Source organism: Castanea sativa, chromosome 5 (genome assembly GCF_040712315.1).
Source record: "Castanea sativa cultivar Marrone di Chiusa Pesio chromosome 5, ASM4071231v1".
Lineage (NCBI taxonomy): Eukaryota > Viridiplantae > Streptophyta > Magnoliopsida > Fagales > Fagaceae > Castanea > Castanea sativa.
This window is the reverse complement of record NC_134017.1, coordinates 8,901,309-8,914,561: the sequence shown is the minus strand read 5'-3', so window position 1 is coordinate 8,914,561 and position 13,253 is coordinate 8,901,309. Positions and strand designations below refer to the sequence as shown.

The following is a 13,253-nucleotide window of genomic DNA, read 5'->3' as shown; positions in this document are numbered from 1 at the left end:
ATACACATGCCAACATGAGTAATATGCTTTTATATATATAGATGTTGTGTTGGAGTTATTATCAAAGAGGCATTACAATTTTGACTGGCATGATGAGCTTTTTCTGTGAGATTTGGTCAAAAAAATCTTTATATGAAATGGTATGAACTGTGTACCTATTAGTGTTAAAAATTTATGTATAATTGGAGAGTTCACTAGAGCTCATTGTAAGAAGAGCTTGTCATAGCCTTTCAAATTGAGTGTGTCACATCTGAGATCGAGTGCTCTAGTTCTTGGTTTACTAGGGTAGTAGTGAATATGATTAGTTACTAGTTTCTTAGAAATAGCAGTGGGTCTTTTTTTGATAATTAGAAATAGTAGTGGTTTTGTTTTTAGAGAATGACATTTTTCTTCCAAGACAAGACAATGCTAGTGAGGATTAGTTAACAATACCTTTAGCTGTAATTTATTGTAAAATACATTAATTAAAAGAATGGAAACTGGTTGAACTCTTGAACCTCCATGTGAACTCAACTTCAAACTTTACAAGTAGATAGATTGGATGAAAAATATGAGCTATATGTGTGGGCAGTTGGAAAATATGAAAAAATTTCTGGTTTCCCAGCCATAAATTGGATGAAAAATTCAAAGGGTACCATATGGGCAGTTCCCAATTTTCTATGCCATATTTCAGCTTTCTACAAATATTTGTAAGTGTGTTGTTTACAGCAATTTTAGTTTGTTGGGGCAAAATATGGTCAAACTCATAGGTCCTAAAAGGACATGTCTTTATTCTTATTTTAATTAATATCAGATGTAGGTTGGATTAACTACAAAAAAAAAAAAAAAAAAAAAAAAAAAAAAAAAAAAAAAAAAAAAAAAAAATTATATAAACAAAAGTTTCCTAACATTGGACGACCCTAATCTAATATAATCTAATAATCCCAACAACCTAATCAAGGACATGGTTGGGCAATGAGAAACCAGTCTCCCTCTTTAATTAAAGTCCCTACCATGTGACGTTAATCAAAGAACTTCTTTCCAACTCAAAATACAATAAATTTAAATTTAGAAGTATAATTTGTTACAAACTTACAATGTTCGCTTCCGCAGTGGCATTCACAGCAGTACCATCACGGTGAGAATACGCCACTACATACATCTCACCTCTCTCTAGTTGTTTGCCTTTCTCTGTTGCCTACAACATGGTCAGTGCATTCAGCATATTAAAGCGAAGGTGTCGATTCGATGGTGTCGAATCACATTTATTCCTACTTTACAGTGCAAAATGATATAAGCTTTGTTATTTTAAGCATGTTATTAATGCTACAAAATATTGTTCTTACCATGCTATCTGCCGTCTGGGCCATGCTTCTCGATCCCAGTGTATGTAGCTCTGTTTGCTTTTCACGCCGCAGTTTGTTATCTTTTGACAACTCCTACAAACATTTCAATGAAGTCACTACCAATTACAATAACAAGCTAATATATAATACTCTTGAGCATGGAACCTATAAAAGCAAAACATCTATACTACTGTAACTATTACTACCTTAAAATTGTCAGAGAACCAGTACTCCACCAAGTCATGAAATTGAGTGTCATCAACCTCTGGCAGTGATAGCTGAAGTAATTCTTCCTTAGTTGTGCCCTGCTTGTAGTGCTTCTTCTTCAACTCTGATTTGTGGCCCCTCCACAACTTCCCAATCCGTGAGAGTGCCCATTTCCTTTGGTCGCCATGTGGGATGCAGTTTGTAGGAATTATGTATCGTGCCTACCATGTGTAAAGTTGAATTAACTCCTTAGGAGGTCACATTTTTAACATTTTAGCAAACTAGCATAAAGCTTTAAACAAGTAATAAAGAGTGAAGAATTTGAAAGAGAGAGATTTTGATACCAAAATGTTGTGTTACTTCATAATTTATAAGAAGTTGAAACTGTCAGGGAAGATACTTTAAAACTCTTTATAACATTTTATCCATAAATAAAATAAAATTTATGGATTAATTGAATCCATAGGAGAATGAATTATGACTTATGAGGTAGTATTTTAGGGGCATAAGTAACCTACATAAGACGAATATAAATATACACTAGAAGAACAATGGGGGCTAGATAATATTTCTAGAGCAACCTAAGACAAGAAAGGTCACTTCAAGGCACAAAAGCACTTTTAAAATTGTGTGGTAAAAATACAATCCAGGTTTAAGGTGCTAACTCAAGGAAGCAGAGACAATGCATGATCAATCCACAATATAGAAAATTGAAAGATTAACTTTACATAGGTTAGAGTATAGACAAGATGAACCAATTAAAACAGAAAATCTTAAATCCAAACTAATTACAGGGGAATCAGAGATGCACACTCCTCTCAAAAAACATTTCACTATGATTTTGATCCACTTTTCGCTGATATATTTTATTATGTAATGATCTCCATGAGAAAGAAAGTGTAAGAGATGATTATGAAAAATTTATACAAGGTAAATGACATAATCACCACAAGTAGCACTTAAGATAGAGAAATTTGAAATCCACAAAATATTTTATTCTAACTCAGCAAGCTAAGCTATAGAACCTATTATTGTAGTTTGCATAACTTTATATAATTTTATTTAGACAAATTGAATTTTATTTTGAACCAAAAGATAAAAGGAAAAAAGAAGAAGAAAATCATGACTATTGAAGCAATTGATATATGTTTAAAGGAAATTCATGGTCATTTCTTGGCTCCATTGCTTTGTGCCTAATACCTGAACAGCTTCCCAACACCGATTCTTGTATTGTAGTGGCATGGAAGGCCATTTCCGGTAATTGATTGGGCACATATCAGGCTTTCTGGCCAATGTTCCTAGCCACCTAGCAAAAGATCCAGCATTCTTCCTGATTGGCTGGCGCGCTCCGTTTGTTTTCAAGAATAATTTTTTGCCCGGTGGCATATTCCAAATATCATCAAATCGATTAGGCCCATGTTTATTGGGCATAATGACCGCTCCTGCTGCTGGTACATCCTCAGTATCTATTAAAACACCAAGTTGCATCAAATTACAATGAAACACAAAATAATGAAATGTCAAGAAACTAGCCATTTGGATACTTGGAAATGCAAATATTAATAACATTGGAATGAAGGAGTGTGAATTTAAACTTTAAAACAATGAGATACTAACAAATACCCCTAATGATGAAGCTAACTAGTAATAAATTATGTGCCATAAAAAGTCAGAAGGAAAAAAAATGTCTTCAAACTCATTGGTTGAACTTAAGATCACATGTGGACCTGCTTCTGAGAAATAATAGGCCAAGAAAATAATTGGGACTATAATTTCTTGTAGAGTATGAATATATTTGTACAATTGTACCAATATATATTATGAGGTTCATACACAAAGGGATTGTTACTTATGCCAATTACTTTTTTCAGTACATTTAGGCGTATATAGCATAATGTACCTTGGTAGCCTAGTCAAAGGGAATCAACCATATGGGTCATTACTCATTAGAAATAAACAAAAATACCCCATTTTACAGGAAAAAAAAAAGAAGAAGAAGAATTATAATCCAAACCTAAGAGTAGTAATATATTGTATAATAAAAGGAATAAAAACATGTTCAAGGTTTTTAATAATGGTTTGTTATAATGATTTTGTTCAATACAGTTTTACAATTTCTAACCTATAAAGGATTGGATGGACATACATACATGGTTCTTTAAGGCCTCTACGAAAGCATTTCTCAACCAGATTTTGCAGTTTGACAATGTGGCTTAATAATAGTAATGACCTTAAACGTGTAAAGCTGAAAGAGAAGAGAAACTTAAGAGTACATAAATATTAGCCACACTCCAAAGTCCAAACCTTAAAACAAAGCCCACATCGACACATTAACTGTACCCAACTAAAAGCTTTATAACCCACATCCAAAAAATAAATCAGCCCACTAAAATGAGAAGGCCCGCCATCATTAAACTCACAAAACTTCCACTTTGACCCTTCGGGTTTCAAAAAATCAAAGTTCAACCCACTAACTATCAATATTACATTTTAACTCCTAAAACTCCAAAAATAACACTTTGACCCCAAAAGTTTCTCAAATTGCACAAAGACCCAAAATTTCCAAAAACTGTCTATCTTAATGTTTGGATCAGCATGTTAATATTGATTTCTATGGGCTTATATGTTTAGGCATGTGTCATAATTTATAATAATTTTCCTAGAAACATATTTATTAACACATTAATAGTGAACTTATAAACTTTTGATTATCTTAGAAAATTACTTAAATTGGATTTTATTTATTACAAACAAACATATTTACAACAGATATAGAAATAATTATTAAAAAAACAAATGTGAGAAAAAATATATAGGAATGGAATTTCATAATCATGCTATTGAGTACAAATTTAGAAATACACTGACCTGGTGCTAGTGTCTCGTCATCACTCCCCTGGGAATGTCGCCTATCATCATCAGCTAGAGGAGCTTGTTGGCGTGATGGTACGTCATTCGACCCCACATGTGAGGAGCTCTCACCAGGCTCAACGAACTCAAGTCGCCGCTTTCTCCCCATTCTTGTGTGCAGTACCTAAACAATGCAAGGTTGTTAGTTATAAAAAAACATAATGTTACATATACATATGTCTATATATATACATACATACATATATATATATATATATATGAATAAAATTTCCAACAAATGCTTTAAACATGCAGCACTTCACAAGCACACTACCAAGCCACACATATGGAATCAATTGTGTTTCCATTTTCTTAAGTCCAAAAAAAGTATAGGTGACAATGAAAATGCATATTCTAATCTAAAGTGTTAAAATAGGAACCTATTAGTTCAAAAGATGGTCTTACTACGTTACACTACTAATCGTCGTTGTACTCATTGTCGTCGCTATACTCCTCATCGCTAACTTCGTCATCAGTAAAGTCATTATCATCTATAAAGTCCCTATCTTGCTTCTCGTTCTCCTCAATGAGCATTGCATCAATTGTGGTTCCTTGGACATCAGGTCGAGCCAAACCAATGTTGTCAGAAGCCGCATTGTCACCGATGATATTGTACGGAACATTTTCGCAATAAGTATCACCATCATCCTCACACAAGGGACCACTGCCCACGTCAAACACATCCCTTGCTTTAGTTTTAACAACTACAAACCAATCCTTGTCCCTCTTGTCCTCTACATAAAACACTTGTGAAGCTTCAGATGCCAATACATATGGCTCATCCATCAGTTCATCCCCCACATGTATCAAGCGGGTAAAATTCACAAGTGGAAACCCTAACTCATCAATCTTGTACCCCCGGCTACTATGAACGTCGACCCATTTACATTTGAATAGCACGTGTCTTATTTTATCCGAATAATTCAACTCAATAATATCTGTTACAATACCATAGTAAGCAACGCCACCGTCAGTCATGACACTTACTCCACTGTTTTGAGTTTTCTTATTCTTCTCTAAATCGTTAGTTCGAAATTTTAAACCGTTGGTGACATAGTGCTTCATCCGCTTGGCTCTAGAATAGGGATATACACCAATTGTACTAAGAGAAACGCTAAGTTTCTGCCTGTCAGCATCACTCATGGACATAACCTAACACATTTATACGTACATATTATAAGTAAGTTATTTTACTTCCCATATACAACCATGAAAAAAGGCACTAGCATTCATACTTACAAGATCTCTAAACCAGCCACAAAACTTCTCCATGTGGTGCCTATGAATGACACCATCGGTTATCCGACAACGGGCCTTTCTTAGTTCATCCTCGATCACATGTTTGTGCATACTGTGCATGCATTTGTGTTAGTCATAATAAAACAATATTTCCAGTAATAGAGTACGACCGTAAACTAATTGAATAAACTATAACTTACTCACAAAAATGTCCAACATCAGCACAGTTGAAAAGAATGTAACGATGAGCTTGAATTAATTTTGTTTGACCTAGTGTGAAGTAAGACACCGCACCAGTAGAATTTTCCACCGTTCTGATAGGTCGTGTGAAAATTGTTTCCATGCCATGCGTGTACCTTGAACAGAATGTTAAGCACTCTTCAACTATGTACCCCTGAGCTATAGATCCTTCTGGAGCGACTTTATTTCGCACGTAAGACTTAAGTCGGGATAGGTACCTAGGCACAATACCGAACTCTCCAATTGAACAACGTACCATGCATTAAAATACCAAATCAATCATAAGCCAAATATTAGGATTACCTCTCAATAGGATACATCCAACGATAATGAACTGGTCCACCAAGCTTTGCTTCCCTTGCCAAATGCATGACTACATGTACCATAACCGTGAAAAATGATGGAGGAAATATCTTCTCCAATTCGCACAACGTGACTGCGATATCTTTCTCGAGATTTTCAAGATCCGGCACAGTCAGTGTTTTCGAACAAATTTTATGGAAATAACATGATAACTTGATCAAAGGTCTTGTTACTTGTGACGGCAACGATCCGCGCAAAGCTATTGGAAGGAGTTGTTGCATCAAGATGTGGTCATCATGACTCTTTAAACCAGAAATCTTGTGTTCTTTGAGATGGACACGGCGTGAGATATTCGAAGCATACCCATCGGGCACTCTTACATCCTTCAAAACTTGTAAGAAGCCGTCTTTCTCACTTTTACTCATATTATAACAAGCTGCTGGCATCTCAACCGTATCAACCCCTTTGTGGACTAGATGAAGTTCACTTCGTATACCCATGGCCTTTAAGTCAAGGCGTGCTTGGTAGGTGTCCTTTGTCTTGTCTTTTAAGTCTAGCAACGTCGCCATTATATTATCAGTAACATTCTTCTCCGTATGCATCACATCGATATTGTGACGTAACTTATGATCAGCCCAATAGGGCAAGGTGAACAAAATGCTTCTCTTCTTCCAGACACACGGATCTTCCTCCCCCCTCTTTCTTTTGTTATAAAGAGCCTGATGCTTCTTCCCAAGACAACGTCCAACTAACTTCTTTGTTTGGTCCATGATCTCTGAGCCCGATGGTGTCACTGGAGCCACTCTAAACTCCTTAGTCCCATCAAAATTCATATCATCTTCACGGAACTCGTGATCGTTATCCAACCATCGCCTATGTCCCATGTAACAAACTTTTCGGCCATGTTTAAGGTAACGAGACTCGGTATCATTCATGCAACATGGACATGCAAGCAAACCCTTCGTACTCCAACCGGAAATGTCAGTGTATGCAGGAAAGTCATTTATGGTCCACATCAGTGCTGCATGCAATTGGAATCTGGTATTAGAAGATGCGTCAAATGATTCGACTCCAACATCCCACAGCTCTCTTAATTCTTCTACCAAGGGTTGTAGGTACACATCTATAGCAATCACAGGTGAGGTTGGACCAGGAATTACAAGTGACAAGATCAAGGAAGACCTTTTCATGCACATCCACGGAGGGAGGTTGTATGGAACCAACACAACTGGCCATGTACTATGCGTGGTACTCATGTTTCCATATGGGTTGAACCCATCCGCTGCTAACCCAAGTCGGACATTGCGGGGGTCAGATGCAAACTCTACATGCTTATCATCAAATTCTTTCCAAACTTCAGAATCAGCGGGATGCCTCATCACCCCGTCATTTGTTCGACTAGTAGCATGCCATTTCATATTAGTGGCTAGTTCGGATGATAGAAAGAGTCGTTGCAATCTTGGCTTTAAAGGGAACCAATGTAGGACCTTTGCAGCTTTCTTCTTGATCTTGCTTGATGAAGCTTTTGTCTTATCAACTACAGGCGACTCGGGTGGTTTCCATCTTGATTCCTCACAATGTGGGCAAGCATCAAGGTTACTCTTTTCCTTCCAATAAAGCATGCAATCATTAGGACAAGCATGAATCTTCTCATAACCCAAACCCAAATCTGTAATTATCTTCTTAGCCTCGTAACAATCTTTTGGCAACTTAGCATCCGAAGGAAGTAAATCTTGCAAGACTTGAAGCAACAGAGTGAACGATTTGTTAGTCCAACCGCAAAGAGTCTTTAAGTGGTACAAAACCACAATGGCTGAGAATATGCTAAATTTTGTACACCCTTTGTATAAAGGTTTCTCCACATCTTGTATTCGGTCATAAAACTTTTTTGCATCATCATTGGGACCTTCAACCGGTTGTTGCACATATTGACCATCTGGACCTTGTTGCACACTAGGACCTTCGTCCATTGAAGCCGATGCCATATCATGCATGGGGTGTAAGTCATGCAGCATCCCATGGAAATCCCCATATTGATCCAAAGTTTCATGCACACGACTACTTCCACCTTCAGTAGTGGTCGGTGTAGACTCAAATTCCCCATTAAACACCCAAGTTCTATAATTCTTCACCATCCCAAATGAGTACAGGTGATCACGCACGACCTCTACATCAAGCATATGTCTATGCCTACAGTTCCTACAAGGACATGAGATCTTCCCTTGACATGCTGTGCGAGCAGCAAACTCCACAAATGAGTTAAGCCCATGGAAGTATTCTTTAGAACCTCTTTTAGCGTCCATCCAACTCTTATCCATTGATATGTGCCAAATTATGAAGTGCACCTACACTACAATTTCACCATTGCACATCGAGTTTCAAAAATGTAACAATCACAAAATAAACAAATCAACAACCCACCACAACATACTATATGAATTTACTTAGACAAAATGTGAGGAATTGACAACAAATTGAACAACAAGAACACAATATTCACAAAACAAACAACACTCCCAATATAAAATACTCCACCTTTTCTCTCCATGTATTTACTTGTTACTAACCCAGTTACTATTAGATAACGAGACCCAAAATAAACCCATCCAAATCTATACTTAACTATAATGTGGGACTTTCCAAAATCCATACTTTACTTGTTACTAACCCAATTACTATTATATATACCCTCTTCCAATCTAATCATAGTATCTTAATATTTCTTTCAAATCGATATTCAACTTCCTTTTTTGTAATCTTGACATTTTTCAAGAAAAAAAAAACTTCATTTTTTTAACATAAAATATATTTGTCCATATCACCTCAACTTCTTGTTTGTGTACTTCCTCCTTTCTGGCTTCTGATCTAGCACTTCTTTGCACCTCAAAGATCACAGCAACTCCTGCAACCTATATAGGCAGAAATTATCTCATGAAGCAACAACAAAGCCTTAGTCCCAAAATAATCTCTATCTTTTTTCATTAGCACAAAGATTTACGTTGTTTGTCAATATTAGCACAAAGAAGTAAGGAAAATGAGAGTTTACACCAAATTTATAATATTGCCCCCAACAAACCCTAATATGATACATTCAATTTCCCAATATAATCTTACTATATACTTAATTTGTTCTGTCCATGAAGCCTCTACTTCATTATAGTAAAATTTTTTTTTTAATGAAAATCTAATTCATTGTAATTATTATTTTTTGACTTGATCATTATAAATATGAATCACTATTTGTAACACTGAAATCATGAAAAATATTTGGAGTAAAAAGAGTAAAAAGATCTAATTTTTTTTACTAAGTGTTTTGGTGGGAACTCAAGAGTTTTAGAGAGAATTCAGAATTTTTATTGTGACAACATTTTGACCTATTGTGACAACATTCAGAATTTTAAAGCTGCCGCAATAAAGAAAGAGTAGGCTTGGAGTTATTATGACGGGAATATAACTTGTTGTGGCGAAAATTAAGCCCGCCTTAATAGCTCTTTACAGATTTTTTCAATAAAATAATATTTAAAAAATTATAATTTAATCCTACAAATTAATAAATATTGAATTTAATCCATTCAAATTACTAAAATGCAAAATTTTTTTTTGAGAAAAACTAAAATGCAATTTAATACTACAATTGCCAATAAAATATAATTTAGTAATTAATAACAATATAATTAATACTTCCAATTATGTAAATATATTTTAATACTACAAATTAATTGAGAATAGTGTAATAATTAATAAGATTTAATAAAATATAATTTAACACTACAAAATAATAAAATGAAATGTATTAATTAATAGAAATATATTTTCATAATTCAATTTAACAAAATTTAATTGAAATTAATACTTCAAACCAATTTAATATATTTTAATTTCATAGTTCAAATTAATAAAATATAATTCCTTGCTACAAATTACTAAAATATAATGTAATAACTAGAAAAAAAAAAAATGTAAGTTGATACTGGAGGTAAGAGAATAGCTTATTAGAAAGAAGGTTCACTCAAATGTATGGAAAGTATTTAATTCCTAGACTGTTACACATAAATCTATATAGGGGTATCAACATATAGGGGGAAGTGTCCTACTATTAATTACAAGAGTCTAGGTGAAGAGAACCCAATAAACATTATGACAATAAAAATAAAAATATTAAAGTTAATGGTTGTACTAGAAATACCCAAGAACAAAGGGGACCAAGTTCTAAAAAAGTAACCCCCAAAAAAGAAAAAAAAAAAAGACAAAAACAAATACCTTTTTAAAAGAGATGCATGTACTGCAGCCAATAGATTCAGTCCCACGGGATACCAAAACAGCCAATGGTCTTATAAACAATTCTAATAATGCCCACAAGGCCATAATTTTTAGCAAGAACTTTTTTTCTGCTACATTATGAACCACAAATTGAATCTATTTCCAGCTAATTAAATCATAATATAAGGTTCTAATTGGTGCAGACCACCAATCTAGAGTGGTCCTTTGAAGCACTAGATTGTACCAAGTTAAGACAACAAAGTCTTTATATACATGCTCATTTTGCCTACCACTCTCCTCTTCCCCATGCAATCATGTCTTTATATAATGCTTGGTAAGTGATTAAATGTTTTTTTACGTGAAGTAGACAAGCTTTTGTTTAACATGTAACATTAATCCAACTAATTAAATTAAATATTAATCACTTGGACAAATTTAATTAGCTTGGACAAATATTAATCACTTGGACAAAAGCTTTTGATTAATAAATATTTAATACTTCAATGTTTTTTTACGTGAAGTAGACAAGTGATTAAATATTTAATTTAACACTTCCTGTTTGGCCTTCATGAGCCCTTAAATTTTTATTCTTGCACTTTCACTTGCCTTGCATGTTCATTTTTACTAGCACCTACACTTACCAATGTTTACTCCTACATATTTACAATTCTTTAAAATCCTTTCCACTTATTTTCTAATGTCCATGTATACATGTTCTGCATTTTGCAATCCGAAGAGGTTAAACAAAACTGTCTGAACTCTAAACTCTGAAGTTGTAAAGGGCATTTAGTGTGAGTTTCTTACAGTATTTTAAGATATACAATTTAAGAGATGCAAAACTAGGGGGGAAAAGAAAGGGCACAAAAAAAAAAGGTTAAATGCATAAAACATCATGTTACAATTTAAATAATAATAAAAACACAATCATGCTGAAATTGATGTCAGTAACTATATTCATATTTCATAGTGAGAAAAGACCAAAGTTTTGTCCAACTCCAACATCATGAAGTGCTTCCTAATATAAACAATAGAAGAAATTGCAATTTTTTTTTCCGTGAGTAAACACAGAACAGATTGCAATTACTCCAAATAAAAATACAACCAAAAGAAGAAACTCATCATATTACAAACTAAAAATCTAGTCATCATGAGTATCTTGACACTTGACTGCCAAAAACAGAGAGACATAAATGAAGAACCATAGCTTAATGTCTTGGTGCAGTCATAAGTTAAAAGTCCTCACAGTTGTTTAGATAGCTCCTCCTTCATGAACAAACCATCCTTAACAAGCTCTTTGAGAGATATTAGCAGAGCGTAACCACAATTTGCATCCTGAAAGTAATCATGTCAAGGATAACTGCCTACAATTAAAATGACACTTACAAAATAACATTGGAACTAGATATGCTAACACGTATAAATGGAGAGTCAAATAACATGGATCATTTAATTTCTATACAATATGCATGTAATCATGTCAAACTTACATACAGGATCTAACATCCAACATGGTGGAACCTAAGCTGGACATCTAATAAGCCACAACAAACCCAACTAGTTGATCAATATTATTTATTTACCTTTTCTTTTTTAATTATCAATATAACAACAAACCCAACTTTCAAATTACCAAAAATTTCATGACTACCCAATGAAATTCCTTGACTTTCAATTTTACAAAGCAAAAATTCAGATTCCCTAAGCATCCCCACATGGACAAGCAACAAGGCCAAGACTTCACGCAACCAAGGGAGATGCTTAAAACTATTATCCTGTTCATTAGCCCACTTGAAAATTTCCCACAAAGACTCAACCTTTCTAGCTTTAATCCCAACTTTCCCACTCTCACATTGAAAACCCAATAATATTTCAAGCACATTTTCGGGTTTCAACACCAAGACCCTCAAAAATCTACGAGCAGTATCGGGTACTATATCAGATAAATCTAAAAGGAGGTCCTTCATAGAGGCATGAGAAAAGTCTTATCCAACAAATGGGAACACTTGAGAATGACATAACACCAATTTTAATAACAATGAATAATTGATAATATGAGCCAATCCAATGCTAAGCACACTAGAGCGATCCTATTCCTAAAACATTCAAAAATCAAAAACCAAAAACCCAAGACAAATATTTTATGAAAAAAAAAACAAAAAAGTGATAAATAAATAAAGAGTGGAAGGTATACCGTCAAGGGTGTGTCAAGCGGCTGAGGTAGGGAAGGAGACTGAGGATGGCTGCGGTGGCTGTGTTGTTGGAGGTGGTGGTGTCGACGGCAGAAGGCAAGGCCGATGGAGTGTGATGGAGAGTGAGGGAGGGAGTGAGGGAGAATGAGGTTGTTCCTCTCTAGATCGGGGGATTGTTGGACCGGCGGCGGAGAGAACAATGGTGGTTCAGTAGTCCAACTGGCGAGGGTACAGTGATGAGAGTGAGGGAGAATAAGGTAGAGAGTGTTTGGGAGTCAGATGGTTTGGTTTGAGTGAGAAAGAGACCCAATTTTTTACCAAGTTTTTTGGTGGGAACTAAAGAGTTTTAGAGGGAATTCAGCAGATTTTTATTGTGAGAACATTTTGACCTATTATAGCAAACTTAAAGCTGCTGCAATAAACAAAGAGTAGGCTAAGGTTTATTATGACGGAAATATAACTTGTTGTGGCGAAAATCAAGCCCGCCTTAATAGCTCTTCAGGATTTTATTAATAAAATAATATTTAATACTTCAAATTAATAAAATATAATTTAATAATTAAAAAATATAATTTAATAC

At 34.6% G+C, this 13,253-nt stretch overlaps 1 protein-coding gene across 1 annotated transcript; it reads right to left on the bottom strand.

Moving 5' to 3' along the window:
* Nucleotides 1-4,859: 4,859 nt before the first annotated feature.
* On the bottom strand, nt 4,860-12,448 carry LOC142634677 (uncharacterized). Its single transcript, XM_075808963.1, has 5 exons — nt 12,115-12,448; nt 9,047-9,126; nt 6,225-8,569; nt 5,682-5,793; nt 4,860-5,594 (listed from the first exon to the last, which is right to left on the bottom strand). Exons 1-5 carry the CDS (start codon nt 12,446-12,448, stop codon nt 4,860-4,862), a joined length of 3,606 nt encoding a protein of 1,201 aa, XP_075665078.1.
* Nucleotides 12,449-13,253: the final 805 nt, after the last annotated feature.